The sequence below is a fragment of the Trachypithecus francoisi genome, unplaced genomic scaffold (genome assembly GCF_009764315.1).
Source record: "Trachypithecus francoisi isolate TF-2019V2 unplaced genomic scaffold, Tfra_2.0 Lachesis_group1, whole genome shotgun sequence".
In the NCBI taxonomy this organism is placed as follows: Eukaryota; Metazoa; Chordata; class Mammalia; order Primates; family Cercopithecidae; genus Trachypithecus; species Trachypithecus francoisi.
The window spans coordinates 25701165-25720752 of NW_022681454.1; the positions used below are offsets into that span (position 1 = coordinate 25701165).

Sequence of the window (19588 nt, forward strand, 5' to 3'; positions counted from 1 at the left end):
TTTCCGAAGTCATATTTCAATTTTTCTGCCATGACAGGAAGGACAAGTCTTTCCTCATGGTATTTGGCTACTTATCTTACACTATTATATAAAATAAACCTTAATTGCAGTGAGCTGAGATCGCGCCACTGCACTCTAGCCTGGGCAACAAAGCGAGACTCCGTCTCAAAAAAAAAAAGAGACATCTGAACATAGATAGTTAAATTTAGTGAAGTTTTCCAAAGTACTGAATTGAAAATTATGACTTTAAACCTTGCTTGGGACAAGAAACCTACAACCTATAGACATATGATAGGTGAACAGTTGATTAAAGGACATTACAAGGTGAGGATGGAGAGCATATAAGGGAGATAACATTCTAGCGAGAAGAAACAGCAAATGTCAAGACCCGTAGGCAGAGTATGCCTGGATTAGATGTGGCATGTGAAGTAAAGACAGGATTCAAAGATGATTCCCTGGTTTTTGGCCCGAGCAATGGTAATTACAGGGTTGCCAACATTTAATATGGGAAACAGATTTTAGGTATGAGGTTGTGAGATGAGGCTACATATAAATGAATGATTTGCTTTTATGGCTTCTGGATTTTGCATGGTGACAGGTTTAAACAAATCTCAGGTTAGCCAATTCTTGGTAAGAAGCATGGTTTTAACCCATTTATGCCAGAGGTTGCAAAAATTTTTGTGTGTGTGAAAAATCAGACCTTGGTGATAGCCTTGAGCAGTAGGATATAAATAACTCCCACAAGCTTAGCATTCCAATAATGGAACACTAGGCACAAATGGGTTAAATAACTGTTTTACTCTAAATTAGTGATAGGGAAGAGGAACTAATTTATTTGCTCAGGCCATACAAAATTATTAATATAAAGGAAGAGAGCTTTCCTGGAGTAAACGGAAGTGTTTCATACATTAAGTTTGGGTTACCTGAAAAAATTGAGATTATTTTGCTCTACCTTTTAATATGCTAACTCCCTGGTCCATCCTGTGGATTTCAAAAGTATATGTGGAAACATTGTGTACATTAGTGCCTGATCTCTGACACGTGAAGAACTATTGAGATAGTAAAAGGGAATTAGGGAGTCCTGAAGGCAAATAATCATACTAACTAACAGGAAGAAGACACAGAAGTTTTTGATCACATGCTTAGGTCTCCAGGCATCACTTGAGAGAATTTTTCTGAGAGTGCTTTGTTTATTTTTTGGTAGGGGGTAGGTGATGGGTCTTGCCCTGTTGCCCAGGCTCAACTCATGGCAACCTCTGCCTTGCAGGTTCAAGCAGGCCTCCCACCTCAGCCTCCCGAGTAGATGGGACCACAGGTGTGTGCCACCACACCTGGCTAATTTTTGTATTTTTTGTAGAGAGACAGCCTCACCATGTTGTGCAGGGTGGTCTTGAACTCGTTAACTCAAGTCTTCTGCCTACCTTGGCCTCCCAAAGTGTTGGGCTTACAGGCCTGAGCCACCGTCACTGGCCTTGAGAATGCTTTTTATGTTACGAACAATACAGGACATGGTATCTATCAAAATAGCTGCTATATATTACTTGTTTTCTCTACAACTATGTATACCTTCCTGTGTGAGCTTTCTATTTTGGTAGTACGTTTATGTATTTGGAAATATGTGCATGCCAAATAGGCCCCACTGCTAGTTTTATACAGGTTATGCAGTAGGGTCACTTTCCATGGCTATTAACTTCTGGGTGTTCTATTAAGAAACAATGTGTGCTAAGAGCTGCTTTGGGTCTTTGGGGGGAGGTGTGTGGTTATGGTGGGGAGTTCTCTTTCATACTTTCTTTGGAATCACAGTGAATTGACATTGTGATCTTTGTGTATTTAAATTGTTTTCAATTCAGAGTAGCATTAATGTGTACTCCTGCACCCTTGTCCTAATGGTAGCAGTTTTAGCATTATTTTCTCTATATAATGGGAGTTTACCTTACTGTCTTTGTCTGTTTGGGCTGCTATAACAGAATACCATAAACTAGGTAGCTTATGAACAATAGAATTTATTTCTCACAGTCCAAGACTAAGGTGCCGAAGGTTCAGTGTCTGGTGAAGGTCCCTCCTGTGGTTCATAGATGGTGTCTTCTAGCTGTATCTACACATGGTGGAATAGAGGAGGAAGGATCTCTCTCAAGCCTCTTTTCTAAGGACACTAATCCCATTCATGAGAGCTATGCCCTTATGACCTAATCACCTCCCAAAAGTCCTTTCCTCCTGATGTTGTGACATTAGGGCTTAGGATTTCAACATACCTCTTTCAGGGGCACACAAATATTCAGACCATAGCACTCAACTCACTAAAAAACTCAAACAAGGCTGGGCATGGTGACTCACACCTGTAATCCCAGCACTTTGGGAGGCTGAGGTGGGTGGATCACCTGAGGTCAGCAGCTTGAGACCAAGGAGGGAGACTTGAACCTGGGAGGCGGAGGTTGCAGTGAGCCCAGATCGCGCCATTGCACTTCAGCCTGGGCCACAGAGAGAGACTGTGTCTCAAACAACAACAGCAGCAGCAGCAACAACAAAAACCTCAAACAAAACCAAACAAAAACTATCTGGGGCATTCTGGTAGGACCACGGGTACTGAAGGTTCATAGGGCTTGTTTTGTCTAATGCATGCAGAAGTCTGTTATGGTGCCGTGTAAGTTCTGGGAGGACATTGCTTCTTAGAGACTATTTTCATTAAAATTAAAATCTAATCCAGTATGTAGCCTTAATCATTAATCCATTGTTTTAGTAAGGTTTGTTTTTTGTTTTCCAGCTTCTTATGTACTAGTAGCTTTGTTAAATAGTGGAAAGTGTAGCAATTCCTAAAAAACCCAATGGAAAGGAAAGTATAGCAAAACCGGGTGGAAAGTGTAGCAATTCCTGAAGCTACTACATCAGCTACTGTTTGCAACAAAGAAAGGCATTTGTATATTTTCAGTCTTTTTTCTTAAAATATTCATCTGTTGCTCAGGTTTTTTCCTTTAATCATGAAAAGTTTATTTCCAGTTGCTTCAAAACATTAATATGCTAGGAAAAAATTGTCTATGAAGTAATAAGATTTTCATTTATGTCATCCTCATTCCCCTATTACTAGCTGCCTATGCAGTAGATCACAGCAAGGAAACATACATTATATCAGAACAAACTTTTTATTTTGATTTGATTTGTTACATGCATGCAGTGGCAGGTATGTGTTTTTGGAATCAGAGAGACCAGGCTTTAAATTCTGGTTCTGCCACTTAAATGTCTCTTCCTGCAAGTTACTTGACTTCCTTAACCTCAGTTTCTGTGTCTATAAAATGGAATTATTATGCCTATCTCATAGGTTTGGTAGTAAATAAGTTAGATAATACATTTAAAATATTAGACAACCTTTGTATACTTCACATATACTAATAAATCTTATTTGCAATTGTTCTTGTAATTCCCAGTATTCTTTTTGTTTGTTTTTTTTTGAGACGGAGTCTTGCTCTGTTGAGCCCAGGCTGGTGTGTAGTGGTGTGATCTTGGCACACTGCAACCTCTGCCTCCTGGGTTCAAGCGATTCTCCTGCCTCAGCCTCCCGACTAGCTGGGATTATAGGCACCCACCACCACGCCTGGCTAATTTCTTGTATTTTTAGTAGAGACGGGATTTCACCATGTTGGTCAGTCTGGTCTCGAACTCCTGGACCTCAGGTGATCCGCCTGCCTTGGCCTCCCAAAGTGCTGGGATTATATATAGGTGTGAGCTACTGCGCCCTGCCACAGCACAGTATTCTTTAGATCATGATGTAATATATATGGCCACCAGGGACTGTTTTCAGCAAGCTTAATGTTTTCATGTTATTTTTATATCCGTATTTTATTTAAATACAAAATATTTACTAGAAGGCAGGATTTTTGTTTTACCATGAAATATAGATCACAAGGAAAACATGCAAAATGTGGTAAATTAGAAATTTGTATTTTTATTTATTGGCAAAAAAAAATTTTTTTTTTTTTTGAGACGGATCTTGCTCTGTCACCCAGGCAGTGCAGTGGTGCGATCTCAGCTTATTGCCACCTCGACTTCCTGAGTTCAAGCGATTCTCCTGCTTCAGCCTCCCAAGTAGCTGGGAACTACCGGTTCATGTCACCATGGCCAGATAATTTTTGTATTTTTAATAGAAACGGGGTTTCTCTATGTTGGTCAGGCTGGTCACGAACTCCTGACCTCAAATGATCGGGTCGCCTTGGTCTCCCAAAGTGCTGCCATTACAGGCCTGAGCCACCGTGCCTGGCCGGCAAAGAGATTTTACATGGGAAACTGATCAAATAATTACAATATACAGAAACTGTAATTGTATTTAGATTCTTGTGATGTAAAGGGGATACAGGCTTTTTTTCCTTTGGGTACAAATAGAGATGGACTGTTTTCTATTTAGATGCCAGTAAAAATTTTTATACTTTTCTACTTTGCCTGTGACATATAGTGGTTATATAAAAGATAAGTGAAGACAGCCTGGCCATTGATAGTTTGTGCCTCCTTGGGGACTCCAGGTACACTTACATAAACTATAAGGAAGAACACCATAGCTCACATAGCAGGCATTTCCCAAGGAGTGTTGAGGTACACAAGAAGAGGGAATGGTTAATTCAGACTAGGGATTCCAGTGAAAGCTTCAGGAAGGGATTTCTTCTTCTACTTCTCAGTTTTAAACTTTTTAACTAAGTTAGAGGAAGATGAATTCTAGAAATTTGGGGGCAAGAGATTTTGTTAAGGAATACCTGAGTACTGACTTCCTCTGAGCCTCCTGCCAATTCAGGATGTGGTTCTTGTTAGAGATGAATTTGTTCAAAAACCACAAGTGCCCAGTGTTGGTAAACATTCCTTTAACTGGAAGAAAACAGAGTATCAGTAGAAAGGTAAGCCTGAGTGGAGTCCCAGTAAGAATGTGGCTATTTTCTCACCTCTGCTAGAGCTGGACCTGCAGAGTGTGTCACTGGCAGCTATAAGTACTTTTAGCTAGGGAGCTTGTGGCCAGTGTAAGTCTGCCAAGACAGGCTGCACATGCACTTGGGCTCTGTGTAGCTAGTGCCATTCAGCTTAAGTTCTGTAACAGTAGCTAAGTAGAGTAGGAGCTAGATCAGGCTCCTAGATTGGGAGTGAGAAAGTAGGAGAGTGAATCTGTGTGGCTTCTTCCTGTCTGTTACCATTTGAAATGTTGCACAAATTCCATTAGGATCCTTCCCCAGAGGTAACCACTGTTACAAATTTGAATATATTCTCCTAAATTCTTTGGGTACTTAAAAATACATAAAAGTATATAAATACAGTTTGGGTTTTCTTTGTCTTTACTTTTAAAATTTATAATTCTTCTTTAGTTCTTTTCTTATCAGCGTATATTTAGGGTTGCCCCCCTCATAATTTTGTGTAGTATTCCATATCTATAATATAGTTGTAACAGTATGTTTAGCAAGTTCCCATTTGGTGCCCAGCTAGATGTTTTTCTCTTTTAGAAACAACACTGTAGTGAATATCTTTGTGTCTCGTATGTTTGAGTATTTTTGTAGGACAGATACTTAGAAGTGAAATGGCTAGTTACAAGGATATGTGCAGTTACACTTTTGATAAGATACTGCCAAATTGTTCTTACATTGCTTTTATCATGTAGGAGTGTCTGAGAATCGAATGGATACAATTCGGAGTTGGAAGGAAGAGGATTCCACATAGAGAAGTGTGCATACAAGCATGGAGGTAGCAGAGCCTAGTGGGGATGGTGAGAAAGGGAGTAAAGAATTTGGTATAGAGTATGGGAAGCAGAAGGGCCTTGTGAAGGTGAGTCCAAAAGAGTAGGTTAGATCAGACAAAAAAGTATTTTTCAGTGTTTTGCTTGGAACTTTAAATTTGAAGAAACAGTGGAGCCCTTTGTAAAGATTTTAAAACAAGAGCTTTATTTCAAGAAAATAGCTAGTAATAATTGTGAAGGCTAGGCTTTTGAGGATAGGTGATTGACTATAGGACTGTTACAGTGATCCTGTGCTATAAGGAAGAACTTAATGAAGGCCAAGGCATTAGAAATAAAAGAAAGGCATCAGATTCAAGTAGTGTTACAGAGTGAAAATCAGTTTGTAAGACTTAGCTTAGGATGGGAAGGAAAATGGTTGAATGTCGTGGCTGTCTGGGAGGATGAGTAGTGCCACTTAACAAAGATAGAACTAGGAGAAATAGATGGGCTGGGTGCGATGGCTCACACCTGTAATCCCAGCACTTTGGGAGGCCAAGGTGGGCGGATCACGAGGTCAGGAGATCGAGACCATCCTGGCTAACATGGTGTAAACCCCGTCTCTACTAAAAATACAAAAAAATTAGCCTGGCGTGGTGGCGGGCGCCTGTAGTCCCAGCTACTCGGGAGGCTGAGGCAGGAGAATGGTGTGAACCCGGGAGGCGGAGCTTGCAGAGATCCGGAGATTGCGCCACTGCACTCCAGGCTGGGCGACAGAGTGAGACTGCGTCTCAAAAAAATAAAAATAAAAAAGAAATAGGAGAAATGCGTTCTATTTGTAAAATAAGGGGAATATTTAGAAAATTTATCACAATATAAGGAAGAAAGTAAGTTACTATCCATTATTTATATATCTCATCAGGTGTGTTCAGTTTATTGTGGCAAAATATACATAAATAAAATTTACTATTTAAACAGTTTTAAACTGTACAGTTTAGTGGTAGTAAGTACATTCTCGATGCTGTGCAACCATCACTACCATCCATCTCCACAGCTGTTTTCATCTGCCCAAACTGAAGCTCCAAACCCATTAAATAATAACTCCCCATTGCCCCCCAGGTCCCTGGTAACCACCATTCCTTTTGTCTCTGTGAGTTTGACTACTCTAAGTACTTCATGTAAGTGGAATCATGCAGTATTTGTCTTTTTGCAACTGGCTTACTTCACTTACCATAATGTCTTGAAGGTTCATCCATGTAGCATTGTCAGAATTTTGTTTCTTTTTAAAGCAGAATAGTATTCCACTGTATGCATATACCACATTTAAAATCCACTCATTGGTAGGTAGACACTTGGGTTACTTATGCTCAGATGTTTTTTGTATGTTTTTGAGGGGGTATTGTGTGTGTGTGTGTGTGTGTATATATATATAAATGATCAGAGAGTGAATTGCTTAGTTATTAAAGAGTGAATATAATAAAATTGAGTTTGATAAAACTCTACAAACCACTGCACTCTTACATAGATCCGTTGTTATAAAATAGTGTTGTTTTCCAAAATGACGATTACAGAAGACCATACATTGTACTGTGAAAATATATCATGACCACTGGAAAAATAGCATAAAATATGTATCCTACTAGTACTAAGTACCATAATGGTCAAAGGTTTAGTATAAAGTTAATAGAAGACCTGGGATTCTTAATATATGATGATTGGATTATCATAAGGAAGTGTAATAGGTACAAAATTACATACACTTTGAAGTGTCCAAAACAGTGAAGGTGTAATATACGTGCTAGTCTTTGAGTTCCCACACAGGTGACTTTACTAACATTTCTTTCTGTATTTTAAAAACAGTCCACTCAGTCCAGGTGCAGTGCCTCATGCCTATAAGCCCAGCACTTTGGGAGGCCAAGGCAGGAGGATCACTTGAAGCCAGGAGTTTGAGACCAGCTTGGCAGCATAGTGAGACCCCATCTCTGCAAAAAAAAAAGAAAAAAAAAAGTTAGCGGGGTATGTGGTGCATGCCTATATAGTTGCAGCTACTCAGGAGGCTGGGGCATGAGAATTACCTGAGCCCAGGAGGTTGAGGCTGCAGTGAGCCATAATTGCGCCACTGCACTACAGCCTGGGTAACAAAGCAAGATCCCGTCTCTTAAAAAAAGAAGTCCATTCATTTATTCAGGTTTGAGGCAATGGGTTCACTACTGCTCCCCACTTTCCCAGTTCATTGTGTCATCACTATGTTCCAGATATTGTTCTAAGTGCCTTACATGTATTAAGTCTTTTCCCCCCTCCATTATTTTTACCCCAATTTTTCAAAACGAGAAAGTAAGTCATCTAGAAGTTAAGTAACTTGCCTGAAGTCTCATAGCTATTGAGTAGTGGATCGAGGAATCAGACCCAGACAATCTTCTCTTAAGCTTTGCTGCCACTCTTAACACCTTTGTCAAGGTGCTGTCATAAGTGCTGGAAGTACAGAAATGTACACATCTGAAATTTTTTCTTTCTTCTTTTTCTTTTCTTGTTTTTTTTTTTTTTTTTTTTTTTTGAGATAGAGTCTCGCTCTGTCACCCAGGCTGGAGTGCAGTGGCACGATCTCGGCTCTCTGCAAGCTCCGCCTCCCGAGTTCACGCCATTCTCCTGCCTCAGCCTCCTGAGTAGCTGGGACTACAGGTGCCTGCCACCATGTCAGGCTAATTTTTTGCATTTTTAGTAGAGATGGGGTTTCACCATGTTAGCCAGGATGGTCTCGATCTCTTGACCTCGTGATCTGGCTTGCCTCGGCCTCCCAAAGTACTGGGATTACAGGTGTGAGCCACAGTGCCGGGCAAAATTTTTCTTGATCTCATGGAACGTACACATTTATATTTATTAAACGTATTTTAAAATTTCTGTCCTGATTAAAATGTATAAATAGACATACATATTACCATGTTATTTCAGTATTATTTAACAAACGTTTCCATTGTATGGATGTGTCATAATTTAACCATTCCCCTGTGTTGGAAAGAAATACCCAAGCCTTTCTTAATAATCATATTGCAATGACCGTTATAACACCTTCATCATTGTCGTTTCAGATTAGTATATGAGACTGTTTATGAAAACATTAGTTATTGGCATCTGTTTCTAACTACTTTCCTGAAGTTTATGTTTTAGCAGTAGTTTGCTAGTAGTTATTTGATCTCATAATTTCATAAACATTGTGTGTTGTAAATTCAGTAGTCAAAACCAAAACAATGAGAATTTAGTCATCAAAAAAGTGGGCCTTGTTTATATTAATTTTTCCACTTTCAAAGTCTTTGCTCTCCTTGATACTGGCATCACAGTGTATTTTTAGTGTATTAATACATACAAAGTTTTGAATTATAAATGTGAATTTTGATGTAAATACAATTCTCAAAATATTAATATACACCACCAAATAAGTTAATTTTAAAATGGAAAATTGGATATACCAAAAATCATTTTAGATTCTTATTATCATTTAGCAGTGAATGTATGTTTTTCACTATTCTGCCTGGAAGCGCCATTCCTAAATATTTTCTTCCATTCATTCAACAAATATTTGTGTGCCTACTGTATTTAATGGCATATCAGGTATACCTGCCATCATGAACTTTCTATATTTAGCTTATCAATCATATATTCAAAGTAGAGTTTATAATATTTTCACATATTTAGTAGTTTCTAGTGCCTACTGTGTTGCAGGCTTTGGTGGTTAAGTGATGATAGGTTCACAGAGATGAAAGACAAAAGTTACACCCTTTGGACCTCACAGCATAGTAAAGGAAGGAGACTGTAATAACTAGCACGGAAGTAGAATGTTTTCTAGACAGTTTCATAGGTGTTTTTTTTTTTTTTTTTTTGAGACACAGTCTCACTGTGTCACCCAGGCTGGAGTGCAGTTGTATGATCTTGGCTCACTGCAACCTCCACTTCCCAGGTCCTGCCTCAGCCTGCTGAGTAGCTGGGACTACCAGTGTGCGCCACCATGACCAGCTAATTTTGTGTGTGTATGTGTGTGTATTTTTAGTAGAGGCGTGGTTTCACCATGTTGGCCAGGCCAGTCTCAAACTCCCCATCTCAGGTGATTCATCCACCTTGGCCTCCCAGAGTGCTGGGATTATAGGCGTGAGCCACTGCTCCCAGCCTCACAGGGTTTTAAATACACATTACTGAAGATAAAAATAGAGTGCAACTAAAGATAAAATAAAGATTTGTAGTTCTGTGTAGGATTCATTTGTCTGGAGGAGCAGAGTGTAGGAAACAATGTGATATCCTTTCAGGAATGTGTGTGTGTGTGAGTGTGTGTGTGTGTGTGTGTGTGTGTGTCACATTCAGAGCCATTAAGTTGTTTTAAGTAGGAACGGGAAGGGGCCAGAGGGATGGACTAATGTACTAAAATAATCAGTTTGAAAAGATGGTTGTGGCTGCAGGCAGAGATTTCATTGGTTCGGGTCCCTTGTTTCTGTTCTTCATTAGTTTCTTCCCACCTACTGTGGTAGAGTTCTTTCCTATATATAATTCTGTCACCACCATTATCAGCTTTCTGAAGAGTGACCTACATTTTGTAGTCTGCATTCCCCACAATCTACAGTAAATCTAAATCTTAAAAATATGCAATTTTTTCTGACAGTGGATTGAAAGATTTTCATCAGTTACATCTGCTCTTTCAACCAGAAAATAGTTTCATTTTCTCCTTAGCACATACTTTTTAGCCCTAGCTGGGAAACTTTCATCTTCCATTCTTTACACAAGCTGTTCCACATGCCTAGAGTATAACAGAACCTTTCTCATCTACTTCTCTCCTAGGAAGCTCTTTATGGCTTGCCTGTATTAAAATTTTGCCTTATCGGTCATCCTAAAGTAATTTAAATTGCTTTATGACAGTAAATGAATATATTTATTGATCAGTTATCAGTTAGTTTTACTTTGTGTAGCTTGAGTGTTCTTTCTTGTAGCTACACGATGCCACACTTGTGGTAAAAGCAGTGTGAATTCTTAGTAGATTTAAAATGTGATACATACACTTCTTACTATACCATTTCTAAAAATGAAATATTTTTTATGTTTTTATGTAAGAAAGGTGGGGTGGGGTGAGGAGGAAAGGAACAGATACCTGCCAAGTCAATCACAGAATGGCAGTAAAACTTGATGGTTAGCCGTCTGTCTGTTCATTTTTATGAATGCTATTATAGAATTAAGCTTTAGAAACTGGAGCTGTTTTCAGTTTAATGACATCCATGGAGTTAACCTGATTCATTAATATCAGCATCAGGAGGAGCATTGTTTGAAGAATCCCCTACCTGGTCTATTAATCAGTTTCCTTTTAGACAGGTGTATAGGTGATTTCTGGCCCTCATTCACAGAATAGAATAGTGGTAGTTGAGAAGTGGACCTAGCATGTAGCAAGTCTTCAGACCAGTGTTTTAAGTAATTTTTATTCCTTGAGAAGAAAATTGAAGAAACAATTGGGGCAAAGAGATTTGTGGGGTTTTACTAGAAAGATCTCGATAAAGCAAGGACTGTCACTCTACCCCTCATTCATATGAGGGTTCACATTAAAAATGACAGTGTTACACAGTGGTAGCAGCAGCTTTTTTGTTTTTCTTAGTCATGGCAGCAGTTAACACAGTGCACTAGTGGTTTAACATACCAACGCTTAAGGCCTTGTTTTTTGTTTTTGTTTTTAAGTCATTGAAATTATGAGACTATCATTCAAATGGAAGCATTATAGTTCTTCGGAACCATTATGATCTCAAAACGAAAGGAGAATGATACAGATACACTGGCTGAGGTGTTTTGAGGTGCATCGAAGTGTTCCGAGCTGTGACTTACCTTAACATGTTCTTGAAGTACCATGGCGTGGATTAAAAGGTATGCTTTAGAAATCTCCCAGTGACCCCAAGGTCATGGATAGAATGAACACTCATGATTCTGTATTTAGTTATTGCATATTTAAGATATTCTGTATTTAGTTACTGCATATTTAAGATATATAACTTTTGATTATAGATGTGGTTATGGATTTATGGTGGTATTTTTTGTGACAAAAACCCATGGATTTTCTTTTTCCTTTATGATACATGGTTATGGAAGATACTGTGGTAAATATTTTCCCTAAGTTTTTATAGTAATGGGCTGTAATTTCATTCAACAAATAGTTTAGGGATTATTCATGTATTACTCTATAATTATCTTTTACATCATAGACTAGTTCTCTACAGAACTGTCATTTTATGGTAGCCTGAATAGGAAATAGTTGGATGAAGTCTTCAGTTTGGGTACTAATTTGACCAAACAAAACAATTTCTATTTGGGCCATTTAGTACAGTTTTTTTCTTTTACAAATAATTTTCACTTAAAGGAAAATGAGTTATTTATTTATAATTTTTATTTATTTGTTTTTGAGATGGAGTCTCGTTTTGTTGTCTAAGCTGGAGTGCAGTAGTGCGATTTCGGATCACTGCAACCTCCGCTTCCCGGGTTCAACCAATTCTTCTGCCTCAGCTTCCTGAGTAGCTGGGACTACAGGAACGCACCACCACACCTGGCTAATTTTTGTATTTTTAGTAGAGACGGGGGTCTCACCATATTGGCCAGGCTGGTCTCGAACTCCTGACCTTATGATCCACCTGCTTCGGCTTCCGAAAGTGCTGGGATTACAGGCGTGAGCCAACACACCCAGCCTATTATTTATTTATTTTTTTGTTGAGACAGAGTCTTGCTCTGTTGTCCAGGCTAGAGTGCAGTGGCACGATCTCAGCTCACTGCAATCTCTGCCTCCTGGATTCAAGCAATTCTCCTGTCTCAGTCTACCGAGTAGCTGGGACTACAGGTGCCCGCCACCATGCCCGGCTCATTTTTGTATTTTTAGTAGAGATGGGGTTTCACTGTATTTGTCAGGCTGGTCTTGATCTTCTGACCTCAGGTGATCCGCCCGCCTCAGCCTCCCAAAGTGCTGGAATTACAGGTGTGAGCCACCACGCCTGGCCAAAAATGAGTAATTTAAAAAATTAATATTGTGATTATTGTTTATTTAACAATGTATGTATGCAGTTATTCATTTGTTTGTGGTATATAGTTTTGCTGTTACTTGTGGTTACTAGTATAGTAATTCTAGTCTTTATAATACCCACTTAACCATCAAAAACCTTTAAAGTTTTTATTTTTGTAAAATTTTGAGTGATGTAATAAGTTTCTTAATTATATGAAATCTTGGAAACCTGATTTTTGTACTCTGTGTTTGGTATTAAATGCTCTTTTTAAAGAGTGATAGAAGTGAATGAAGAATGCTGAATTCATTAATGTTACATCAGATTCAGAACTCTCTTTTAGGTAATAGAAGAAACAATATTGGGAAGACAAGTTTAAATCAATCATGGATAGATAAGTGTAATAGAAATAGAAACAGAAGTGGACTATAAATACTGGTATAGTCCATGATTTTTGTCAGTTAGTCTACCTTAATGTTAAAATCCTTTTGGTATGTTAGCAGTTATATTCTTAATGGAATTTACTTGTTAAAGTAAGATGAAACTGCTTTATATTAAACTCTAGTCCATAATGACAGTGATCTAATCAAGTTACAAGGTAGAATAATCTGCTTATTAGCCAAGGCAATCAATCAGTTCAATCAGGAATTTTATGTCTGTTGGGACAGAATAGTATCCACCCTCCAAAAAGATATTCTTGGACATAATGGTTTCAGGATAGTGTTCAATGTGTTGTTTACAAAATTGTTTCTTGATAATACTTGCAATCTCAACTTCCACATTTCTTTTTGGGGTAGCACTTGAGAATCCATTTGTTTTGTTTTAACTCCACAGAGGTTTATGATGTACAGCTAGAGTTGGGAAGTCCGGTTCTCTTTGGAAGACTTTTTTTTTTTTTCCCTTTCTGAAATGGAGTCTTGCTCTGTTGCCCAGGCTGGAGTGCAGTGGTGTGATCTTGGCTCACTGCAACCTCCACCTCCCGGTTCAAGCAATTCTCCTGCCTCAGCCTCCCCAGTAGCTGGGAATACAGGCGTGAGCCACCATGCCCAACTAATTTTTTGTATTTTTAGTAGAGACAGAGTTTCAGTATGTTGACCAGGCTGGTCTCGAACTCCTGACCTCATGATCTGCCCATCTTGGCCTCCCAAAGTGCTGGGATTATAGGTGTGAGCCACCGTGCCTAGCCTGGAAGTCTTTTTTTTTTTTTTTTTTTTTTTGAGACAGAGTCTGGCTCTGTCGCCCGGCTGGAGTGCAGTGGCCGGATCTCAGCTCACTGCAAGCTCCGCCTCCCGGGTTTACGCCATTCTCCTGCCTCAGCCTCCGGAGTAGCTGGGACTACAGGCGCCCGCCACCTCGCCCGGCTAGTTTTTTGTATTTTTAGTAGAGACGGGGTTTCACCGTGTTAGCCAGGATGGTCTCGATCTCCTGACCTCGTGATCCGCCCGTCTCAGCCTCCCAAAGTGCTGGGATTACAGACTTGAGCCACCGCGCCCGGCCGAGCCTGGAAGTCTTGATAGCTTTGTGGTTAAAAGCTTATTTAGATCCTGGGGTCACTTCACCTGCATTTCAAACCTAACCCTTCCCTTGTTATTGTGACAGGTTCTAAGAGTGACTTGAAAAAACCCATACATTTCTATATTTTCAAAAAAGCATATTGTTATATAATTGCATAGTATGATTTATATATAGATAATTGTACATATGCACACAGTACAGGTTTGGGCATAGGAAGCCAGTGTCAGATTAAGGGTTGATTATTAAATGAAGTACACTGGTATAGTCCATGATTTTTGTCAGTTAGTCTACCTTAACGTTAAAATCCTTTTGGTATGTTAGCAGTTATATTCTTAATGGAATTTACTTGTTAAAGTAAAATGAAACTGTTTATATTAAACTCTAGTCCATAATGACAGTGATCTAATCAAGTTCCAAGGTAGAATAGATTAGAATTTCTTTTTGTAGAGGGTGCGCTATTACATTTTTCTTATCCTGACTGAGTCTTGTACTCTTCTATGCTATTCCTAGAGTAAAATAAGCCATCACTATTTGACTGATGTTTTCAGTTCTTTGGGCTTTTTCTCATCAGTGAAAGAAGGTGGCCACTGGAATCTGCTACTTTATCCATGATCATCTTATCCTGCTGGGTTGATTTCTGTGTTTTCTAAAGCTATGTTTTTCAAATTGCAGGCTTCAGCACATTCATGAGTGGGTAAAGAAAAATTCAGTGGGTTATGACCAGCATTAAAGCATGTATTAGAATAGAAAATAAAATATCAGTGCATTGAATATAGAAAAGAATGTATTTCTTAAAACTTCTGGCCGGGCGTGGTGGCTCAAGCCTGTAATCCCAGCACTTTGGGAGGCCGAGACAGGCGGATCACGAGGTCAGGAGATCGAGACCATCCTGGCTAACACGGTGAAACCCCGTCTCTACTAAAAAAATACAAAAAACTAGCTGGGCGAGGTGGCGGGCGCCTGTAGGCCCAGCTACTGGGGAGGCTGAGGCAGGAGAATGGCGTAACCCAGGAGGCGGAGCTTGCAGTGAGCTGAGATCCGGTCACTGCACTCCAGCCCGGGCGACAGAGCCAGACTCTGTCTCAAAAAAAAAACAAAAAAACTTCTGTTTTAGTTGTATCAAAAGATTGAAATAAAATATATACACATTTATGTGGATATTGTTTAGTTCCACTAAGTGTATGTTTCCCTTAGTCATAGATGTCCCTTAAAAGTGGTATTAGTTTTATATTATTTTGTGCCTTCTGAGAAGAAGTGATCAGCATAAGTTTCAGTGTGCTTTCTAATGGTATGCCAGTCCTCTACGTTACTTTCAAGGGTCCTCCTACCATCTTTTATTTTTATTTTTTGAAGTAAAGGTTATTAGAGAATAAGGAATAGAAAGAGAATAGGAGAACTTAGCAGCAGTGGCTTTTGAGTGACATTAACCAAGGCTGTTTTATTAAGTAGAGTGATGTAGTATCTTGCCTCTTGGCATGCATTGTGATGGTTATCAACTCATAGATTAGTGGTTTTCAAACTGCCAGTGGTAGCACACTCTGGAATCAATTTAGTAAGCTGCTGCCTCCCCTGAACCCCCTACCCCCCAAATGAAACAGAAAAGAACAAAATAGAAAATGTTATGAATGTATCATAATAACAATAAACTTTTGTGTCAGTGGCATGTATATGTACGGGATTGCAGAGACTTAATTTCTAGTGAGCATCAACTGGATAACTGTGAAACTCAGTCTGATAAATTCCTGTTGCCAAGCTGACCTCAGCCACAAAAGCTTCAGATATTTAAGACAAATATTACCAGATCAGTCGGGTTTTTTTTTTTTTTTTTTTTAAATCTCTGATGGTAGAGAACAGTTAGTTTGCTGTAAAACTTTGGTTTTGTTTTTTTTGTTGCTGTATCGTTTTGTGATGTGTGTGTTTGTTTGCCCTGGTAAATATATATATATATTTATTGATTTTTATTTATTTTTTTGAGATGGAGTCTTGCTCTGTCGCCCAGGCTGGAGTACAGTGGTGTGATCTCGGCTCACTGCAACCTCCGCCTCCTGGGTTCAAGTGATTCTCCTGCCTCAGCCTGCCGAGTAGCTGGGACTACAGGCACATGTCACCATGCCTGGCTAATTTTTTTGTATTTTTAGTAGAGACAGGGTTTCACCATGTTATCCAGGATGGTCTCGATCTCCTGAACTCGTGATCCACCTGCCTCGGCCTCCCAAAGTGCTGGGATTACAGAATTGAGCCACTGCACCCGGCCTGCCTTGGTAAATATTTAAAGGTTCATATGTAAGAAATTTACAGTACATCCTGGTTGTGGAAGGATTTACCCTTGCTTTGCCTTGATGGAAGAGACTCATGCAGTTAGAAAAAATACAAATAGGCTGGGCGCCGTGGCTCACGCTTGTAATCCCAACACTTTGAGAGGCTGAGGCAGGTGGATCACGAGGTCTCGAGTTTGAGACTAGCCTGGCCAAGATGGTGAAACCCCACCTCTACTAAAAATACAAAAGTTAGCCAGGCATGACTGCGGGCGCCTCTAGTCCCAGCTATTTGAGAGGCTGAGGCAGGAGAATCTCTTAACCCAGGAGGTGGAGGTTGCAGTGAGCTGAGATGACGCCATTGCACTCCAGCCTGGGTGACAGTGTGAGACTCTGTTTCAAAAAAATGAATAAATAAGTAAAATAAAAAAGAAAATACAAATAAAATGATGATGCATACTAAAACCTGTCAGTTCAAGCTGAGCGTGGTAGCTCACACCTGTAATCCCAGCACTTTGGGAGGCTGAGGTGGGCGGATCACCTGGGGTCAAGAGTTCAAGACCAGCCTGGCCAATGTGGCAAAATCCCATCTCTACTAGAAATCCAAAAATTAACCAGATGCGGTTAATCTCAGCTACTTGGGAGGCTGAAGCAGGAGAATTACTGGAATCCAGGATACAGAGGTTGCAATGAGCCAAGATCATGGCACTACACACCAGCCTGGGCAACAAAACAAGACTCTTATCTTAGAAAAATAAAAATTAAAAATAAAACCTCTCAGTTCACTTTTCATTTTTTATATGTTAGGACTTGTTTGTATAATAGGTGCTTCTTTAATTCAGAAGGCAAATATAAAATTTAAAGTTGCAAAAAATTAAGCATAAATCAAATACATTACAGATATTAAAGGCAGTTAAATGTTCAAATGTTAAACCTTCTGTTTTTGTGAAGATTTCGATAACATTTAAAATTTTATTTTTCTTGGATTAGTTCCTGTGCCTACTGCAGTGTCCTCATAACAGCAGATGTTTGCTTTATAGGTTTATTGAGGATGATCACAGAGTTTTTGGTGAATATTTTAAAATAAATAAGGCTTCAAAGCAGGGTGGTATCAGCATATGTATATTTTAAGATTGTCTAAAATATAGTTTCTTATTAGAAAACAGTAAGAGGATGAAGACTTCTGGTAAATTGTTTCATAGTGGTGGAATTGTACATTAGTTTTCTACACTTGGGAGTTGAAAAATGGAAGAATTATTTGCCAAAAGAGGAGGACAAAAGATAATACGCATAATTCATCTTTTTCTGCAAGTTCTTGGAAATTGAGTCAAAGTACATAGTTCAGTTCTCTGAATTGGCCATGATATGCTCTTCAGAAATCATGTTTTGAAATTACAGAAGATAAATAACCTCTCCCAATCAGTGTGTTAACTACCCTGATGATGGTTGCTTGTCTTTGTACAGATGTGTGCAGGCATACATCTTCAGTGGTGGAGGCAGTAAATGAAAACATATGGATTCAGAGTATGGAAGAGTTGAATTTATTTTTTTCTATTGCTTTGTTTCACCAGATTCTCCCTATTCCACATTAACCCCTTGTCTTCTCCCAGATTATCCAACTCTTCCTAGTCTTTTCCATAGCATTGGTTTGGCTTTTTGGCGATATATGAGAGGATTGGTTTTTTTCCCCGTTATGTTTAGTCACTTCAGTCTCACCGCTTTCCACCTCATGCTGCTTATCCTGTTGGAAGCACAAGGTTTCGTGTTGTCTCTCTGTGGAATTTGTTTCTTCAAAGCTTTGTCTTTTTCCTTTGGTTGTCATCATGCATGTTAGCAGCTTGTATTCTTTTTCTTTGGTGAATTTCTCCTCCTAGAGTGTACTTTAGAAGGAAACTAAACTGCATTCTAGTTTAGTTGGCCCCAAACTGAGATCGGTAGCCAGAGATGGCACCCAGGGGTGATGAGGGGATTAAAAATGCCTATAGAAGTGTTGTTGGCAGCAGCTAAGCAGCTAGATTAATCAAATGTGCATGAAATTTAACTTTAAATAAACTCCTTTATTGTTGAATTTTCAATGGAAAAACTAACTTGAGTGGGAAATTCTAGCCCTGGGGCAGGGATAGGCCAGAGATAAGTAACACAAATACGCTTATAAAATGGGGGTGACTGGGTGCAAGCAGAACACACTGAAAGCATTCATATTTGAAATAAACAGTCACTATCTCTGTAGGGAGCCAATTTTCAATCCTTGGTCTACTTTCTAAATCTATTCTTTCCCCCACCCTCATTAACAGATTTTGCTTATTTTGTTGACTCCTGTATCTCCATCCCCTGGGACAGTGAATAGTCATAACAGGTATTCAGCAAATATTAGTCAAATGAATGAACTTTTGATAATACTAGGTTTTTAAGACATGCATCTATCCTGTCATGGCAGAACAGGTCATACTCTTATTTACCAACTTCTTAACTTAAACTGAGAGAATTAACTAGATACATAAGAAGGTAATCTTATTTTGAAATGATTTCAATTTCTAGAAATTTGTCATCACTAAACTTTTGTGAGTTGGGGATTGGTACATCTGAAGGCCAAGAAAATCTGAGTGTGTTATGCTAACATTGAATCAATATTTCACTTAAAAGATTTCCTTTACCAAATGATTTACCCCATCTTCACAACAGCTCTGCAGATTGCTAACAATTAACATTCCTATTTTACAGAGATGGAAGCTGTAGAGTAACTATAAAAGTGTTGGGATTTTTTGTTTGTTTGTTTTTGTTAGAAAGACCTGGATTTTGAGGAAGCAAAATGTAGTAAGAGTTTATGTAATAATTCACCAGATTTTTCTCACAGTGGTGGATATCCAAGTGTGAGATTATTTGATTGTGATCTGTGCTCGTATTCCACAGAAGAAAAGCTCTGTATTTCAACTAAAACATTTCCATATTTGGGACTGACCAGATTTGGTTTGTTAGGAGGTGGACAGTTGCCCTTTTATGGCCTCTAGATACCCCATTGCTCTCTTTTATTCTCTTCAACTTGGTGGCTGTGACACTCCCTCAGTCTTTTCTTTCTTTTTTTTCACTGCTCTTTTGTACTCCAGTGTCCTCTGCTTTCCTCCCTCTCTCTTCCAGCCTTC

The 19588-nt window shown here is 39.0% G+C and overlaps 1 protein-coding gene across 4 annotated transcripts in view; it reads left to right on the plus strand.

The window, feature by feature from the left end:
* Positions 1-19588, plus strand: part of RBPJ (recombination signal binding protein for immunoglobulin kappa J region) — a 114779-nt gene that overhangs the window by 30090 nt on the left and 65101 nt on the right. Inside the window, exons 1-2 of one of the 4 annotated variants that reach the window (XM_033213931.1) lie at positions 1374-1384; positions 11378-11560. The exons of 2 other annotated variants lie outside the window; for them this stretch is intronic. In XM_033213931.1, coding sequence (XP_033069822.1) covers positions 11544-11560 — 17 coding nt within the window. In that variant the 5' untranslated portion in view covers positions 1374-1384; positions 11378-11543. Of the gene's footprint in view, positions 1-1373; positions 1385-11377; positions 11561-19588 lie in introns of those variants that run through there. One more of the 4 variants, XM_033213930.1, reaches the window with a different exon arrangement.